At 38.3% G+C, this 19,523-nt stretch overlaps 3 protein-coding genes across 5 annotated transcripts; 2 read left to right on the plus strand and 1 right to left on the minus strand.

The window, feature by feature from the left end:
* Positions 1-1,977: 1,977 nt before the first annotated feature.
* On the plus strand, positions 1,978-11,169 carry LOC137713229 (uncharacterized). 2 transcript variants are annotated; one of them, XM_068452511.2, is made up of 7 exons: positions 1,978-2,198; positions 2,318-2,392; positions 2,485-2,621; positions 2,859-3,273; positions 10,409-10,450; positions 10,615-10,725; positions 10,848-11,169. In XM_068452511.2, exons 1-7 carry the CDS (start codon positions 2,112-2,114, stop codon positions 10,908-10,910), a joined length of 930 nt encoding a protein of 309 aa, XP_068308612.2. In that variant the 5' UTR covers positions 1,978-2,111; the 3' UTR covers positions 10,911-11,169. The 2 variants fall into 2 exon arrangements, with proteins under 2 accessions (XP_068308612.2, XP_088543058.1); XM_088686932.1 differs by lacking the exon at positions 1,978-2,198 and having other exon boundaries at positions 2,318-2,378; positions 2,457-2,621.
* Positions 11,170-13,423: 2,254 nt separating this feature from the next.
* LOC148690832 (uncharacterized) lies at positions 13,424-14,654 on the plus strand. 2 transcript variants are annotated; one of them, XM_088686923.1, is made up of 6 exons: positions 13,424-13,889; positions 13,959-14,045; positions 14,153-14,192; positions 14,284-14,337; positions 14,418-14,474; positions 14,560-14,654. In XM_088686923.1, exons 1-6 carry the CDS (start codon positions 13,750-13,752, stop codon positions 14,617-14,619), a joined length of 438 nt encoding a protein of 145 aa, XP_088543049.1. In that variant the 5' UTR covers positions 13,424-13,749; the 3' UTR covers positions 14,620-14,654. The 2 variants fall into 2 exon arrangements, with proteins under 2 accessions (XP_088543049.1, XP_088543050.1); XM_088686924.1 differs by lacking the exon at positions 14,418-14,474 and having other exon boundaries at positions 14,560-14,631.
* Positions 14,655-16,694: 2,040 nt separating this feature from the next.
* Positions 16,695-19,473, minus strand: LOC137710653 (uncharacterized). The gene is made up of 6 exons (XM_068449741.2): positions 19,314-19,473; positions 18,369-18,451; positions 18,119-18,211; positions 17,498-17,624; positions 17,305-17,422; positions 16,695-17,186 (listed from the first exon to the last, which is right to left on the minus strand). Exons 2-6 carry the CDS (start codon positions 18,376-18,378, stop codon positions 17,133-17,135), a joined length of 402 nt encoding a protein of 133 aa, XP_068305842.1. The 5' UTR covers positions 18,379-18,451; positions 19,314-19,473; the 3' UTR covers positions 16,695-17,132.
* Positions 19,474-19,523: the final 50 nt, after the last annotated feature.

Consider the following 19,523-nt stretch of genomic DNA (forward strand, 5'->3'; position numbering starts at 1 on the left):
GGAGGCTTTAACATTAATTAACCAACACATTTGTTTTCAAATTATGACTTTCTAGTGTGTGGAAAATTTTACTTGGAAAAAAAGCCAGAAGCCCAGTGTGACAACCACTAGTGCTTAAAAATCATAGCAGGAGAGCGCACTACTAAGCAGAAGCTGTACTGTGGGAAAAAGCTATAATTCGAATCCTAGTGCTTTTGGCTTATCCCATGTCCCACGCATGTCCTTACATATAGAGAGGCCTCAGCTTCCATGGCGTGCAAGCAACTTTTTCAAACTATCAGAAACAGAAGGGGTTAAGAAAGGACAGCTGCCATGGCCACCACGACCAAGTGTCGTCCAAATCTCTTCAAGGGGACGGCTATGCCTAATAGCTAGCGTTTAGGGACACCCTTTTCTTTCTTTCTAACTTTTTCTTTACATTTTTCTCACGTGAAAATGGGATATCTCCATTGTTTTGTGACTTAATTAACAAAAGTGACTACCAATCTCGATCCCTTTATTTTTCTTACGATCTTTTCTTAATTTTTAGATTAAATAGATTAAAAGATAATCCAAATAAAAGAAAACGAGTCATTTTGTAGGACATAATTTCTTGCTTCTCTCCAAGTTAAGCACAAGTTAAACTCCATGCTAATACAAACTGTTGTTATTCATTGGTGGACATTTCATCATACTGATACTTAAAACAAAATCATTGCTAAAAGCAAAAATTCACACCCACTTTGGATGGAAAGTTGTATTTTTAATAATAATAAATAAATAACCTATGATACAAGAATCAAGTGACCCAATTTGATATTCAAATTATCAAAAAAAAAAAAAAAAAAAAAAAAAAAAAAAAAAAAACACTCCTTAAAAATGGACTTTTGGAGGAAAAAAAAATGATGCAAGAATAGGGTTGGGTTCGGTTGGCAAACCGTGTCAAATTTCTTCTGCCACTTGCCAACTACATATATGTAATTACCAAAAATCAGTTACCGCTAGCCAACCGTCTTCTTGCTGTTGCCAAAAATTGGTTCAGCCAAAATTATTGGTTGGTTCGGTTGGTAAATGGCACAACCGGTGGTTTCCACTTCTTCCTTGTTATCTTCCAATTCCAAGGGCTCAATTTAATTTTTAGATTGGGGTGCTTGTTCGGTTGCATTGTGTGGTTCATTTTGGGTTAATCCATGTTGTGCACTAGCGGTTGATTGGCTAGACTTCATCATCCTAAACATAAGCAACGCATATACATTCAAAATCATATATATGTACGTGTATATATAGTATCAATAATCATCATGCTATCAATTTTGTTAACAATATTTTCTATATTTTTTATGGCATGAATCATATACATATACATATATTTTTTAAACCCTAAAACTAAGTAGTCATTTATTTTCTAAACCCTAAAACTGAGGAGTCAAGCATGTAAAAAATACCTAAAATATCTTAATAGAAATATATATATATATATATATATATATATATATATATATATTGGTAGGTATGGCATACAAAATCAATTACCAAAGTCATGCCATTCTCGGTTCGGTAAAACACCAACCGATTATGAAAAAATGCCATAACTATACCATACCATTATGAGCCGACCGGTATGATTCAGTCAGTAAATCGATTTATGGCAAAATTTCCCACCCCTATGCAAGAATAGAACCCCTAATTTTAATTAGCACCAAATTTTTGTTCAGATTTGTATTTATATCATTTATATCAATGGTAAAGAATGTCTGCTTACCCATACCACATCCCAAAGTGTTGTGTATCAAAGTAACTCTGAAGTTTAAAGTAGCTTAGGACACAGCTCAAATAATAATTAATAAAAATAAAGTGTCGTCCAAAAAACTACGCAGCACAATGGGCTTAAATTGAGATAAACGTAGTTAAAATTTTGGGCCTTCACATGTGGGCCGAAATGTATCGGCAATCAAGAAACCGGTCGCGTTCTTTTTGGTATGGAAACTTATAACCAAAAACCCTAATTCTGAATCCTCCCGCAAATGCCTTAACCCCCCGGAACTTGGATCAACTCTTCGGTCACCTGGTCGTAGAGCTTTCTCTCTCCTGGATTTGATTTTGGGTTTGTTTCATACGGCTGAATCAGAGAGATGGTGTGGTTTCAGTGCGAGGATTGCGGAGACAACCTCAAGAAACCCAAGGTTTTGGGTCACTTTAACTGCTGCTCGGCTCGAAAGGTCTCTTCTTTCCCTATCTAAGACTCTGTTTGGTTGCCGAGAAAGTTTGGGTTTTAACTTGTTGGGTTGCTAATATTGTCGCTGTTGTTGTTGTTGTTCTTGTTGAAACAATGTTTCAGCTTTCGTGCATTGATTGCGGAGAGACATTTGGGAGAGAAACCGTTCAGGGTCACACACAATGTATGACTGAGGCGGTGAGCGCTCATTGTTTGGATTACGAATCGAACGGTTTGGATTAGGAAATATTTTGAATTCAAGGGTTTGGTTTCTTTGTTTTTGTTTGCAGGAAAAATACGGTCCCAAGGGGGCACAAGGGAAACCTTTGAATGGTGGGGGAGCCAAGCCCAACAACAAGGATGGAAAGCAGCAACCCGATTTTGATATTACTGTTGGGCTGACTAAGCGATTCCCATGGTTTTGTAGGTATGTTCATCTCATCCTAGTTTGTTCATAATCTTTTATTCGCGTGTTTGTTTAGAGGGCGTATCAAAAGAATGCGGTGAATTTGAAAGCAATGGTCCGAATTGATCCAATTAGTTCGATTGAAGAAATGCATCATCTGATCATATGTATGATATACTATTTAGCGAGGTTTTCGGTGTTTGCAGTCAGTTTTCTTTTCATGATTGGGATCTGATCAGTATATATTTGTACTTTCAGTATTTGCAACACTAAAGCCACTAGTGAGCAGACCCTGCTGCTGCATGCTGAAGGAAAGAAGCACAGGGCAAAAGCCCGAGCCATCCATGCAGCAAAGCAACAGCCTAAGCAGCCGGAAGAATCTGTTCCGGATACAGAACCTCCACCCAAGGACACTCCCAAGGGTGAAGTTCTTGAGAATAAACAAATAGAAGAACCTAAATCGCATGATGCGTCTAGAGTCAATTCCGAACATCAAAGTCCTGAAGCAGAGAATTACACCTTGCTGAAAAATAAAAAGAGAAAGCTTGATGCATCCAAGAACGATGAATCGAGAAAGAAAACTAAGGATAATACATCAGATGAAGTAGGAAATGGCAAAGTGGTTCAGAGTGGGAAGACAGAAGCAAATGGGAAAGAGAGAAAACTCACTACGAAAATTGTAGACATCGAAATTTCAGTAAAACAAATGTTCACCAATGCATTAAAGTTTTGACGTGTCAAGGCATACATGGCATACGCCACGTGTTGTACAAATTGTACACATGGCGTGTGACTCAACAAAATAGGAAGAAATACCCTTGAAGGATTAAACAAGTTTTTCTTCTCATTTTGGGCAATGACAAGGCAAGTACATTTCAATCCATTGAGGATCAAAACAAGTTTTTCTTCTCATGTTGGGCAATGACAAGGCAAGCACACTTCAATCCATTACGGATCAAAGTAAGTTTTTCTCATTTGGGCAATGACAAAGCATACACATTTCAAGTTTAAAATGGTGTTAAGTGGGAAATTAGGCCATAAGTTACACCACTTCAATTTCAATATTGCATTAAGTGGGAAAATTAGGCAATGGTGCTTGGAAAGGAAAAAAATATTTTGTGGTGGTGATTCATTCTCAAAGCCTATAAATAGGCTTCTCCATCAAGGTATCAAACATCAACCAATTCACAAATACATTTCTCTACTCCCAAATTGGAAGAGAATTCCCCAAATCCTTGAAGCTTTGAAACTCCAAAGCTTCCAACCATCCAAATTCCCAAGAAAAGCCAACACACACCAAAACCAATTCACAAATACATTTCTCTACTCCCAAATTGGAAGAGAATTCCCCAAATCCTTGAAGCTTTGAAACTCCAAAGCTTCCAACCATCCAAATTCCCAAGAAAAGCCAACACACACCAAAACCAATTCACAAATTTGGCACGCCCGGTGGGATAATCTCTACCTCTCATCTCTGTCTCCGTTCAAGATATTCAAGCACAGTCCATGGCTTCAAACAAAGAACAAGTCATGACTATCGGCACTACCTCCATTGAAAAACAGCTGGTTCAGATGAAGGAAACAATTGCAAGGCTGCTAAAGACTGCAGAGGAGAAAAACTTGCAAACCGCCGGACTCATCAACCGTCTGGAGGCACAACATGGCCTCAAAATGAAACCAAACTCTCTTCCAACTAAGAAGACCGAAGAAGGCTTTAACCCAAATGCCTACGAACTCATGTCAAAGGCTAGGCATGACTTTGCTTCCTCTTCAAATCTTGGAAAGAAGGTTTCAAACACCGTCAACGACAAAGATCATTACCTCACCAAAACTCAAAAGAAGTTGAAGGAACATGGTTACGGAGTTGACAACAACCAAAGCACACCTCCAAAATCAATGACATCAAGCAAGGGACAAGCCGTTCTTGCAACCACCAAGGGAAGAAGCATAAGCACTTCCGCCGCAAATGGAGCATCCATTGGTGCCACAACCACTTCTCAACATGCCGCTGCAAAGTTGGTACTGCTAAGCAAGCAAGAGCAGCATCAAAGGCGCGAGTCGGTCATCCACCTGACCTTGATGGGGGCACCAAAGCATGCTATTGAGGCACACAAGATGACACCCCAAAATGGCCAATGGGGTTCTTCATCAGCACTATGGATGTCTGAAGGAAAGTCATGTCTATTGGTTGCACAAGTCATGACCATCGGCGTCACCTCTGTTGAAGAACAACTGGCTCAAATGAGCGAAGCAATTGCAAAGCTTACACAGACTGTGGAAGAGAAGGACTTGCAGATTGCCGCACTTGTCAACCAACTAGATGCGCTGCCCGACGTGAAAGTCGACCCAAATGTTGGCCTATTAAAGAAAGAAGTCGACGAAGAAGAGGAGCCCCCAGTGGAGAAAGTCGAAGAGAAGCTGAAGCTAGACCAAGCAACGGCGTTCATGGAATCTCTCTCTATCCAGCAGCTACAGGAGATGATCGCAAGCACTATCAAGACACAGTACGAAGGAAGCTCGCATGACTCCGTACTGTACTCAAAGCTTTACTCCAAGAAGATTGATGCTTTGAAGATGCCAATGGGTTATCAGCCCCCAAAATTCATGCAGTTCGATGGAAAAGGCAACCCGAAGCAACATGTCGCCCATTTCATTGAAACTTGCAACAATGCTGGGACAGAGGGAGACTACCTTGTCAAACAGTTCGTACGTTCGCTGAAAAGTAATGCTTTTGACTGGTACACCGACCTCGAACCTGAGTCTATCAACAGTTGGGACCAGCTAGAAAGGGAATTCCTCAACCGTTTCTACAGCACTCGTCGTACTGTAAGCATGCTAGAGCTGACCAGTACGAAACAGTGGAGAGATGAACCTGTCATCAACTACATAAATAGATGGCGCTCCTTAAGTCTGGATTGTAAAGATCGGCTTTCTGAAACCTCTGCCATTGGGATGTGCGTTCAAGGCATGCAGTGGGGACTACACTACATCCTTCAAGGCATCAAACCACGAACATTTGAGGAGTTAGCCACCCGCGCCCATGATATGGAGTTAAGCATCACCCGTCATGGGAAGAAAGAACAGATCGCCGACTACAAGAATGACAAAGTTTTGGGGCCAAAGGTGGATAAGGCTGCGTGGAAACCCACCAAGGAAGCAATGACGGTCAACACAACTCCAGTCAAAACCCATACACGAGGCAAGGCGATTCAAACCGAAGCTTTTCGTGATCAAGAGATACGTAGACGCACTTTGAAGGAGCTTGAGGAGAAGACTTATCCATTCCCCGACTCTGACGTGATTGCCATGTTGAAAGACTTGCTTGACAAAAAGGTGATCAACCTACCTGAGTGCAAACGGCCGGAAGAGATGAACCGTACTGACAGTCCAAGGTACTGTGGATTCCACCGCTTCATTGGTCATCCGACGGAAAAGTGCTTTGTGCTAAAAGATCTCATCATGAAGTTGGCTCAGAAAGGGATCATCGAGCTAGATCTTAATGATGTGGTGAAGTCAAACTATACCACTGTCACTTCTGGCTCTTTGAACTCAAAATCTTCACCTCAACCGCTGGGGGCATGCTCCAAAACCATGTCAGTCACGTCAAGTGAAGTTGAAGGATGGACTCATGTCACTCCGAAGAAAATGCACAAGAAACATAGGTCTCCTCCACAAGTTCACCAATCGGAAAGGGGGCAAAGCAGCTACCGTCAACCTTCAAAGCTACATGAAAGTGTTGAGGATGAGGAAGTTATGACACAAAGATCGTCCGTTGCCATCACAATGCGCGATTTCTTCCCCAAAGACTTCTTCAATCACTCGGTCAAGACTCCTTGCTATGAAGATTGCAAGGAATGCCTCTCTAAGATCGTTTGACAAATTCAACCAACGCTCCTCGTTCGCACGAGCCTAAAAGGCGACAACCAACGCTCCTGGTCCGCATGAGCATAAAAGGCAACAACCAAAGCTCCTCGTTCGCACGAGCCTAAAAGGTGACACCAAAAGCTCCTTGTCTGCACGAGTTGAAACTGCAAACGACACCACAAGCTCCTCGTTCGCACGAGCCTAAAAGGCGACAACCAAAAGCTCCTTGTCTGCACGAGTTGAAACTGCAAACGACACCACAAGCTCCTCGTTCGCACGAGCCTAAAAGGTGACACCAAACGCTCCTTGCCTGCACGAGCTGAAACTGCAAACGGCACCAAACGCTCCTTGCCTGCACGAGCTGAAACTGCAAACGGCACCAAAACGCTCATTGCCTGCACGAGCTGAAACTGCAAACGGCACCAAACGCTCCTGGCCCGCAAGAGCATAAACTGTGTACGGCAAAATCATCAAAAAAAAAAAAAAAAAAAAAATCATCACTCATTTGAACTACGTCATGACTTGATCCCTCCTCAACCAAGGGTACGTAGGCAACTTGAAACTTCAAAACTTCAAGTACAGTCACATCATCAAAAAAAAAAGGGAAATAACACATCTTGGTGATGTATATGTTTTATCTGTATTTAGCACAATACACTAAATAAGTAAAGCATGTTCATTGATCTCCGAGAAATTACAAGTGCGTACAAAAAAAAAAAAAAAAAAAAAAAAAAAAAAAAGAGATGGAGCTTTCATAAAGGTTGTTCACGTGAAGCCCCACTACTTGGGAAAACTACAGAAGCGGGAGGCATCAAAGAAGAGGCCTCAATACTTGGTGGAACGCTAGATGAGCCAGGAAAAAGGTGCCTCTGGAAAAAAGCAGCAAGCCTTTGACGGTCACTTTGACGGTCACTTTGAATTCGACCACTGGATTCTTGCAGCTCATCAAGCTTCCTCTTCATGCCCGTCGAATAGTTATTTGCAAGCACATGCAAACTTCTATTCTCGTGCTTAAGCTGTTTGATCTCTTGCTTAAGAGTTTCCACATCCGCCATCAATGATTCCACTTGGCGGGATCGAGCAAGTAGGCGTTGGCCCATGTTGGACACAGAGCCTGCGCACTGAACACTGAGAGTTAGGGACTCTTGAACGGCCAACTCATCGGACCGTTCTGAAAGCAGCCTACTATCTTTTGGAGTGAGGAAGTTCCTAGCTACTATCGTAGCTGTTGTTGCGTCCTTCATCACAGAATCTTCACCTGTCAAAGGGCCATTAGAAGATAAGAAAGAAGGGCACCATACATTTACCTGACGCGGCGCACTCGGATCACTGCTGAGACTCAAATCTAAGCAAATGTTAGACGGGTTAGCCATTGTCAAAAGGTTAAAAGAGAAAGGTGGATGGAGTAAAATCAGAAAGGGCCGAAGACGATTTTCACAAACGGGCGATCTTCAAAGTGTGCATGTTGGAGGTAATCGATACCTCTATAAAAAGCCAAGGCGACACGACCACCGATTCAAAAAATCGGATTTTCCTGCGTGAAGTTCGGCGACGCTTTCGCGGCTTTTCAGATAACGCGTTCAACTTTGTCAAAAGATCTCTGACAAAGTTGAAAACACGTGAAGGTTATCATCCCAACTACGCGCCTTTGCCAACAAGCGTGGTGACAGAGCCGCACCCGTGACTACTTTTTCGAAGAGGCGCTCACTCAGAAATCGAAGAGACGTTTGTTAAAAAATCGAAGAGACGTTTGTCGACAAGGGTAAAAGAACATAACCACCACTTGCTATTGGGAAATCCCTATATATGTCGACCTTCATCTTTTATGGCAAGGCAGACCTGAAAAAAAAAAAATGCCCAACTCTTCCTCACCTCTGAGGGCGCACTCCCAGCAAAGCCTTTCGAAATACTCAATTTTTTCTTCTTCCCCAAAGAAGATACCGGATGCCTGGAGTACAGATGACCCAGGAGGAAACGGTAGATTGAAGTATGTGGAGACAAGCACAACAAATACATGTGCTGATCCATTCGCCGCTTCTTCAAAAGCAAAGGTATCTCATATCATCAAGGTCGAAAGCAAAGGTATCTCATATCATGCTTTTTCCTTGTCTTTTCCTTTGTCCTTGTTCTTACTCGCATGGCAAAGTGAAAGAGAGCAATCAGCCGGCACTTAGAGTCAGTCTTCCGATCTGGAACCGACTACCTGGAACCTTTGCCTGGTTGCTTACCTAGCGTTGCTCGAGTAGTCATCTTCAACGGTTGATACACTGCCAGAGAAGGGACAAGGAAACTTCAAACTTTCCAATTCGTATTCAATACGAATTGGAAAGATTGAACAAAGAAACAGGTCAGCACCTCCACCTCGTACTTGCCTGCCATATCCTGAAACCGCTCGTAGACCTTCGGGGGAGACCAAAATTTCCTGCTGCCCAGTTCAAGAGTAGCACAAAGGAAAATCAACGATTGGAGGAAACCAGAAAATCTTCCAGTCGAACTCAAGATCAAGCCTCGATGGCCCTTGAAGAAATTTCCTGCTGCCCAGTTCAAGAGTAGCACAAAGGAAAATCAACGATTGGAGGAAACCAGAAAATCTTCCAGTCGAACTCAAGATCAAGCCTCGATGGCCCTTGAAGAAATATCCTGCTGCCCAGTTCAAGAGTAGCACAAAGGAAAATCAACGATTGGAGGAAACCAGAAAATCTTCCAGTCGAACTCAAGATCAAGCCTCGATGGCCCTTGAAAAAAGAATCCTGCTGCTCAGTTCAAGAGTAGCACAAAGGAAAATCAACGAACGGAGGAGACCAGAAGAATCCTCCAGCCTAGTTCAAGATCAAGCCTCAATGGCCCTTGAAGAAATCACAAGTCCGATTCAAAATCAAGTGTTCACCACCCTTGAATCAAATTCAACTCCAGATAAAAGGAGTAAGTTCAGACCTTCGGGGGAGACCAAAAGAATCCTCCAGCCTAGTTCAAGACTAAGCCTGTGGAAAATCAACGATTGGAGGAAACCAGAAAATCTTCCAGTCGAACTCAAGATCAAGCCTCAATGGCCCTTGAAGAAATTTCCAGCCCAATTCAAGATCAAGCCTCGACAGCCCTTGGGTTGACATCTACATTAAGGGACTTCAAAACGCATCTTCTACACGTGACAAGCACATGTCTACGACGCGCCTTGAAGTGGGGGCATTTGTAGACATCGAAATTTCAGTAAAACAAATGTTCACCAATGCATTAAAGTTTTGACGTGTCAAGGCATACATGGCATACGCCACGTGTTGTACAAATTGTACACATGGCGTGTGACTCAACAAAATAGGAAGAAATACCCTTGAAGGATTAAACAAGTTTTTCTTCTCATTTTGGGCAATGACAAGGCAAGTACATTTCAATCCATTGAGGATCAAAACAAGTTTTTCTTCTCATGTTGGGCAATGACAAGGCAAGCACACTTCAATCCATTACGGATCAAAGTAAGTTTTTCTCATTTGGGCAATGACAAAGCATACACATTTCAAGTTTAAAATGGTGTTAAGTGGGAAATTAGGCCATAAGTTACACCACTTCAATTTCAATATTGCATTAAGTGGGAAAATTAGGCAATGGTGCTTGGAAAGGAAAAAAATATTTTGTGGTGGTGATTCATTCTCAAAGCCTATAAATAGGCTTCTCCATCAAGGTATCAAGCATCAACCAATTCACAAATACATTTCTCTACTCCCAAATTGGAAGAGAATTCCCCAAATCCTTGAAGCTTTGAAACTCCAAAGCTTCCAACCATCCAAATTCCCAAGAAAAGCCAACACACACCAAAACCAATTCACAAATACATTTCTCTACTCCCAAATTGGAAGAGAATTCCCCAAATCCTTGAAGCTTTGAAACTCCAAAGCTTCCAACCATCCAAATTCCCAAGAAAAGCCAACACACACCAAAACCAATTCACAAAAATAAAGTGGAAGAAGTTGATTACACCAACCCTAAAATCGGTATGAAATCTGAGTAAAATCGTTTCTTGCTTTACACTAAAATTGTGCAATGCATTTGTGAAATGGACACGATATCATGAAAGATGCACCTTTATATACATTTGTTTTACGTCATTGCTAGTTTTCAGTATAAAATTGATCTGCGTTATTATGCATGGGTGCAGAATGATGGAGTCCTGAAGATGAGGAAATTGAAAAAACTTGTGCTGAAGGCTCTTGAAGAATCCGGCATAACAGATGACGAAACCAAACTGAGTACTAAGCTTGAGCACAAGGTTTGCGGCCAATCCAATGTTTATTTGTTCATCTTTATTCATTATCTGCAAACTAGTAGTATCAACTTATCTTCGACTCATCCTTTACATTATTTTTTACAATACTTATTTTTTGGTGCCAGATCAATTCGAGCTCCAAATTTAGAGTCGACAACAAGTATGTTTATTTGGCTGCCAAGGATTAAAGTGCGTCAGTTTGAAGCGGAGTGTGACGCACTTCAGCGTAGTATATTGTCCTTTGAAGCCTTATCCCGTCATTCAAATTCAGATTCGAACGCCGAGTTACAAGTCTAGGACGCGGGGGAGCTTAGGTTACATCTACGTTTTCTGATCATTTCTTCCGTTTGAAGAGTTTTCGGAAGAAATATCCTTGTCATTAATTCTTCAATTCTCTATGAATCAGACATTGTAACGATTGTCCCGTAGTAAAAGATGCATTCTTAATTTGTTTTGTGTTTCGGAGAGGAGGCTTAATAAAAAACTTAATGTTTATCTTCACCAACAAGGTCATGAAATAACAAGAAGAAGATGATAAAATACCCGTCCTCTGTACTTTAGGTACTATGTTTTCAGGCAACGGGTGATGATAACTGCGGCGAGTGTAGAAACGGAAGCACTTTGATTCAGCTCCAACTCCCCTCTACAGTCGACAAGGTCGATGCCTTTGGAATGAGACTGATTTGCAATCTGTTCCACTCCGGTCATCTGATCATAAGACTTCACCTTACAAAGTCGAGAGTCAATCAAATATCCCATGTTATAGTCACCTATGTTGCAAAACGACACGAGATACGTCGACATGGCGACACAGAAAATTTCAAAAAATAAGGACACAAATACGGTTAAAACATGACAATTAAAATATAATAAATTTATTATAAATATTATATATATATATATTAAAAACAATATATAAAGTGAGAAGGCCAGTTTGGTGAAGCTTTCAAAAATGCCAAGAAAGCCCCTTCATTTTCTTCACAATTGAAATCCAAAAAAGTTTCGAAAATGAGGACAAATTCGTAAACAACCATTACTGAATAGAAAACAAATAAAAAAAATCTATAAATGGACGTGCTTAACAGTTAACCCTCATAAACTGCTAAGCAGTAGTGGGCAGTTCAAAAACACAAATTAAAAAAAAAAAAAAAAAAAAACTATCTTTACCATATATGTAACAAAGAAGGTTACAGTAGAAAGAAAATATAAATAAATAAATAAAAAACAAAATTCAAAAAGTATTGGAAAAGAAAACGGAAAATTGAAAAAAAAAAAAAAAGAAAAACAAGTAGATGTGCTTAAGCCTCTCAACTGCTAAGCGGTAGTGGGCAGTTTTCTCCCCCATAGAATTCCACAATCTGAGTTGGAAACAAAACATGGTAATTAAAATAAAAAAATCATGATAATTATCCTCTAAAAGTTAGTAGTTATGGAGAGGAGAGAGAGATAAATAATAAAAAGGCAACAAAAAAATATTAAAAATAAAACAAATTAAAAAAAATAGAAAAAAAATAGATAATCCAAACTAAAATGGCAAAACCGTTCGGAAGAGAAGAGGATGAATGTGGCATCATTTTTGAAACTGCTATGAGCATTTATCGTGTGGTTTTTTAAATAGATATCTATGGGAAAGCGCCTCAAAAAAATTTTGACTAGCCGGGTTTCTTTTTTAGTTATTCTTCTCTTTTATTCACCTTAATTTCTTGATGCATGATTTTTAACAAATATTTCTTAGAATGTTTATGCTTCCATTTTGATTAGTACGGTTCTTGCTATATTTTAGATTATTAAACAAACAAACAACAAATAAAAGTAAAGGGACGTGATGGGTAACTCCTCCATTTGAGGATGAGATATTAATATCTCACAAAATTATATTAAACAAAAAGAAACAAATAAAAGTAGGGGACGTGATGAATAACTCTTCCATTTTAGGATGAGATATTAAAGTCAGAGATAATTGTACTGAACATCATTTTAGGAGAGAAATATTAAAAAATTAAGTAAAAAAAAAAAAAGCAACATAGTGAATAAGTGCTCTCCATTTTAGGAGAAAGAGATATTAAACAGAAAAATTAAAATTTGTTATATTGGAAAAAAAAAAGGAAACGAAAAAACAAATAAAACAACAGGAATATTGTGAATAACTTCTCCTCCATTTTAGAAGGAAATATTAATATCTAACAAAATTATATTAAAAATATCTAACAAAATTATATTAAACAAAAACAACGTAACTGCTCTCCATTTTAGGAGACAAATATTAAACATAAAATTAAAATTTGTTTTATTGGAAAAAAAAAAGGAAGAAAAAGTTTAAAAAAAATAAATGGACAGGAACGTATCTCCTCCATTTTAGGAGGAGATATTAATATCTAACAAAATTATATTAAAAATAATAATAATAATGTGGGAGAAAAGGGATAGAGGTTATCGTTAGTTTAAAAAAAAAACGGTGAACTTCTCCCACTACCAAGCAGTAATTTCTTAGTTCCCACGTACATTCTCATTTGTTCCATTCCGGCTACAATATTATTATATGTACTCCCCATCTCCTTTGATTATGTGGCCAAATCTTATACTCCCCTTTTTTTTTGCTCCGCCTTCACTTCTCTAAGTTGTTCTTTTTCTTTGATCTTTTTTATTTTGTGTTTGTAAATGATATGAGCTCAATCCCCATCTCCGTCAATTTTTAGCATGCATGCTGTCATTAATTGGATACTAGAAGCATGGTGATGGAAGCACAGTCGTACGAGATTGGTGGGTTTTCACTTCCTTTCCCTGCATGGTTGTACTCATTTTACACATTTCCATGTAAGCATAATATGTAATTGTATGATTCCCAGATTTAGCTTCAGTTGGGTTTTTTAATTTCTTCCTTTGAAATCTTCATTGTGCGTTTTTTAAATTTTGGTCAGATTGTGAATTTCAATTTTGATTATCTTAATGTGCTATACGTGTGCTATGGTAATTTTAAAAATTATTTGTTTTCATTCTTAGGATATTTACAAGAATACCCACAAAAAAATGAAGAAGGAACCTATTGATAAGATCTCAAACAGACGTGTCTGTATTTTTACACCTGGTTGGGAGATATCTGTCGGAGTAAAAACTACTGATCTAAGCCAACTGATTCTCAAAGAGTGGAAAAAGAAGAAGCATGAGCAGTATGTATCCTAAATTATATACAAATTTGTTACAAGAAATCTAACATTATATATACCTTCAATATATAGGTGGCGCATGAAAAAGGATGTGGAAGAATTAAAACCTTCAACAACTCCTCAGATCATACGTATTTGGAATAAAGTCCAACAAATAAGGTACAACACCATTTCTTACCTATTTATTTTTAATGGCATTCTCTATATCATTCTACAAATTAATTATCTCAAATTATAAAATAAAATAAAACAATTTATGGGTGCAGAAAAAAGATTAACAGTGGCCAAACAACTTTTCTAAATACGGTAAGTCTTCTCTTATTTTCATACAAAAGTATACTATAAATTCAAATTGCATTCAATTTTCAAATATAAATAAAATTGCATTTTTTGTTAGTTTTACAAGCATCACACCCGTCTCAAAGTACAAAGGTTGAAGTACAAGATTAAGGTAATATTTCTTATTATTTAATTTTGTAAATATTGTTACAATTTGTTACCTCAAACTTGACAAATATATTTATCTTTCAGTATTCTACAAGTAACTGGAGTAAAAGTATTGCCATGAGAAAATTGTCAAACTTAAAGGTATTTAGGTTAAGTTGCTTACAATCTTTATAGTTGGGATTGTGCATTATAGTTAGACTTCTTATTTTATCATCATTGCTTGCAGATTAACCATGAAAATCTAAAGCATCAAGTGCAAGCAAATGGGTGGCAAGCATGGCTTTGATTTCACACGTAGGCGCTATGTTTACATATGTACATGTTGAAAACTTATGAATCTGAAACATTTTGATTTAAGGACATTAAGTGTTGTCAATATGTATTTAGAAATCAAATTACATGTCATATTTTCATATTTTTTTATTTATAAATAGTATATGTTTTCCCATTTTATCTTCGTTGTTGTTTTAAAGAAAAAATAGTAAAAAATGTATGAGAGATTACTCACATATGTGCAAATTGGATGGAATATATGCTCCTAAATTATTCAACAAATGTGGCAATATGACAATATGGCATGCGATAACACCATTATCACTTTGGAATGATGGGATGATTGTACGGTAGCACCATTATCTCATCAACCTTTCTTCAACTCAAGCAATTGGAACTACGTTGCCTGACCCATGCTCTAATGTTGAACATCTCAGTCCCAACCCAAAATGGCACACCCATAATTATGTACTCACTCCTCTAACTGCATCAACTATCCCATTCACACAACCATTGAACAAATGATCTGCCAACCTGCTCGAATGACGCCAAATATTGCCCATAATACCTTTTTGTCCACCATAATAAAAAAATGTTGTTGTGCACCCTTTTAATACAGCCACTAATCCTCATGTTACAAAATATATTGATCATTTCATATTTTCTATACAACATTAAATAATTAAGCATATTTTTTTATTTTTTATATGAGAGTTTAAGGAACCTAACTCTTGATCTTCTGTACAATATTTAAGGGTAAAATGGTACTGATGGAGATAACAAAATTCTAACTAGACTGAGTAACTTAATTACCAAAGTCATAATAATGATCAAGCATAGCTCATTTCGTGAAATCAAATTCTATCAGCCAAACAAATAAAAAAGACACCATAATAATTAGCAAGCAAAAAAAAAAAGAAAAAAAAGGTGGATTGGTTAGTGTACAATTCATAAATTTCATTTTTAGGCCCCCATCTTCGTTGGTCTATGTATTGAACAATGACGGATTACCTTGCCCTCATTAAGGGGTTAGGGTGGTGATGGGGGTGACGCCTCTACTTGGTGGAGGGGTCGTTGTGGTTTATCCCTTGACACTGCTTGGTTTGTTATTATGTTTGCCTCTCCGTAGGCCTATTTATGATATGGTTTTGGTTTCCAAAAAAAAAAAAAAAAAAAGACTAAGTTAGATGATTGAACATAATAAAAAATTGAAAATAATAAGAAATTGTTGTGATGGACACAAACACATTTTATAAAATAATCACTTAAGAAATATAAGAATATCTAAAACAACACATCTTTGGGGCGCGTAGCGCCCGTGATGCAAAAATGCCTCTCGCACGCACGTTAGTGCGTGCAGAGAGGCTAGTACATATTAAAAACAATACTTTGAATTCATGATAATTAAACGGATGCGAATGGAGAGAAAGAGGACCTGTCAACAAACTTTTAGGTTTTAGAAAAAGGACTGAAGAGTGGGTCGCAAACTTCAGGTTTTAGAAAGTTTCAATATTTACAAAATTATCCCAAAATGTCTTTGACGTTTACAAAAAATCTCCGTGTCCAAACCGTGTCTAAACCTACTTTTTGCAGCCTTCACAGTGGATAGAGACCTTCAAAACCTATGTCTGTAAAACAGAGGAGATATTATAAACATGTGAAAGTTGTAATCTTTTGTGATTGGTGTTGTTCCGGGAGCGTCCGAGGCATGTCGGGTGTCCAACACTCCGGAGAGAGAAGAATGGCGGAAAGCGCCAATTGGTTGAAGGTTACGTTCATTCGCTCAAGTACTAACTCAACTGCAAGATGGAATTGGCACTCGGGAATGAAGAAGCCGAAATCCTCGGTGTGTCCGTGCAACAGTCAGTCATAACAGATGAATAAGTCTCATGTATGTTGGTTGCAAGCACGACCAGACAAGTCAACAAATCAGATTTTGATCGGAATTCGATAATAGTATAAACGGTTCCGGATTAATACAACATAGTGGGTAGTGTGTCCTTGTAATGAGGGCTCAGGGCCTTGCTTAAGCTCTGTCGTGTAACCATAACTTTAATGCTGTGCTTAATTATAAGTTCACGCTACAAGGCTCGTTAAGTTTGTCATTTAGTGAGCTAAGATGATGGAAAGCTCGTACAATGGTCAACTTCTGGTTTCGGCAACTGAAATGCGTTCAAAGTTTAAAGATGACACATCCCTGTATTTCACCTCCATAAAATTCTGTATAGTTACAAAGTTTACAAACTCAAATACTCGTCTCGCCGCCATTTGTTCATACAAATATGAAAATACGAAAACTGTAGCTCATCATCATCCAAAGCTTGTAGTCTTGACGTCTAAAGAATTGTATGGGAAGTTCAGGTTCTTTTCATCTACTCCTTTCCTTTTTTTCATTTACCTCCCCTTCCACCGGAAAAAAAAAAAACAAAAAAAACGTTAGTATTTGTGTCCTTACGGGCCCTTCCAATCCCACTGATTTCTTCATGCTTGTGAAGATGTTGCTAGCACGCTTCCGATTGAGCAAATCTAGAACATCCGAAACAATGCTATGATCAACAGCACCACAGAACAAACTAGTGCCTGCAACAATTGGATAATTATGCCAATTAATTCTCTGATACATGGTTGAAGATGTAAACTTTAAACCGCAGAAACACGCTAGAATGGAAACACGTAATCAAAAGAAAGAGAGATATACAGCAATTGCAGAGGCGGCTAGTCCTGCTCGCTCCCTAGGATCCTTCCGATAGTAATTTCCAAAATAGAGAACTGTGGCATAGTACCACATTAATGGGAATACGAAGCCTAAAAGAAAACTGTGGTGCAAGATACAGGAGTGAGACAAGGAATAATGAAAACAGAGGAGGGATAGAGGAATTAAAGATACTCACGAAAACCATCCTATCCCACAGCCAAAGCATGGAAGCTGTTTCTCGTATATTCCTGACGGAAAGTCTTCTGCATCTCTAATTAGGGAATATTTGCCTTTTTCAGGATCTGCAGCATCTTTTGCTTGCCCTACCATGACCATAATATCTCTCACTTGTCTGGATAAACAGTTGATATAAAAGATCCAGTAGCTATAAAGATCTTGTTTATAGACAGAAAGAGAAATTACATATATCCGGGATCAGATTCATGACATTTTAAAATTACAACTGCATTCCAGCCCAGTATTTGTTCAGGAAGTCTATTAACACAATCATCAATTCTAGCTTGCTGATACATTCTCCCGCTAATAGGTTGTAACCAAGCTGATTAGTGCTGGAAGTTGATACAACTAGAGGCATTCCAGTTTAAGTACAATGTTAAAAATTATCTAAACAACAAACTATCATAATTGGAAACAGTGAATGATTGACGAAAAACACAATTTGATCGAACAAACACATTCCATAGTCCATGAGAGGAAGATTGATACTTGTCACGGATAATTCTGAAAGCACTTATAAGTTATAAGTTGCGAATCCCAAATAGGCTTCGCTAAAGAAAATGTGAAAACAAGATCCTACCTTTAAATATTGAATAATATCGAGCTGATGGTCTCAAACGTTCAAGATGCTTTTCCGATGGTGATTTCACTAGCTCAAGGTCGTTTGAAGCATCTGCAACACCAATAAATCTTGTATCAGAGTAAGGAAGTTGTAAAATCATGACTGGTCATGTCAACTTAATCGTTTTAGTTCTGAACAAGTAAATATATAGTCATAATTTATAATGCAAAGAAGATTAAGCCCGAGTGATCAAGAGAAGTTTGCGTACTTTGATCCATGCGTCCTACAGCAGAATTGCAGAAGAATACGAGGAGTCAAAATCCTGAATTCTGTTACCACACCTTTGTATGCCTGTTCCACAAAATTAGAACTTCAGTTCATATCCAATTTATCCCAGATTTTTTTTTTGGTCATAATCTTTGAGAAAACATTCATCTTTACTTGCTCACATAACAAACATAAAACTTGAACTAAAGTTTGCAACTGTTTGGAGCTAAACAAGCCCTCCCTTATATGCTTAACAATAATTCAGAAGTCACCTTTCTCATGGCATACAAATTCATTCCATACAAATTAAAGCATACTACGGGAATCGGGATCATTAGCTTAAACCGGAATTGAACACAAGCAATTGATTGTGGCTAATCAAGCACTCCCCTTATTATGGTTAAAAAGGATTCACAAATCACCTTTTTCGGGGCATGCAAATTCATTCAGTACAAAATTATAGCCTACTACGGGATCGTTCACTTAAACCGGAACTGAACACACGGGTGGATTGGACCCAGCAACATTGCTATTCGCCAGCTCAGGTGGACATACGACACAGGATTTACACGGTACTATGATGGACAACTACTTGGGACAACAAAACCTTAGTCCTTGTGAGTGGTGTCCTAAAAAATTTCATTAACTATTAACTCATATCTAATTATCTATGAATGTGCTGCAAAAACTTCCACAATTATTCCAAATCACCCCAATTCAGCTCATAAATCATTGAACTAAGAAATTCAAAATTCAAGCACACAATCATATCAAGACAAATTATTGAATACCCATCAAGTATTAACAAGAAAGTTTGGCAAAGCTTTGAACTTTATGCAAATCCCAACAAACCTAGAAGAGAAAAACAGTTTATTCAAACAAATCAATCATAAAAATTGAAAGAAAATTTGCGGATAGAAGAGCTGGAAGAGAAGAAGGAACTTACCCAATGATTTGCAGGAACTGGGGAGCAAAATTCCAATGAATTTTCTCCTCCACAGATCAAAAATTCAGAGGGGACCTTTGTGAATTAGAGGGAGAGAGGGAGAGAGAGGTCTTGTAAATGTCAAGCAAGGCTCCCTTCAGCATTAAACAACTGAAAGCTCAGAAAAATTGACTCCTCCTTTTTGTCTATTGTCTTTAAAAAAAAAAATGA

The sequence above is a fragment of the Pyrus communis genome, chromosome 15 (assembly GCF_041283825.1).
Source record: "Pyrus communis isolate YQ-2024b chromosome 15, ASM4128382v1, whole genome shotgun sequence".
In the NCBI taxonomy this organism is placed as follows: Eukaryota; Viridiplantae; Streptophyta; class Magnoliopsida; order Rosales; family Rosaceae; genus Pyrus; species Pyrus communis.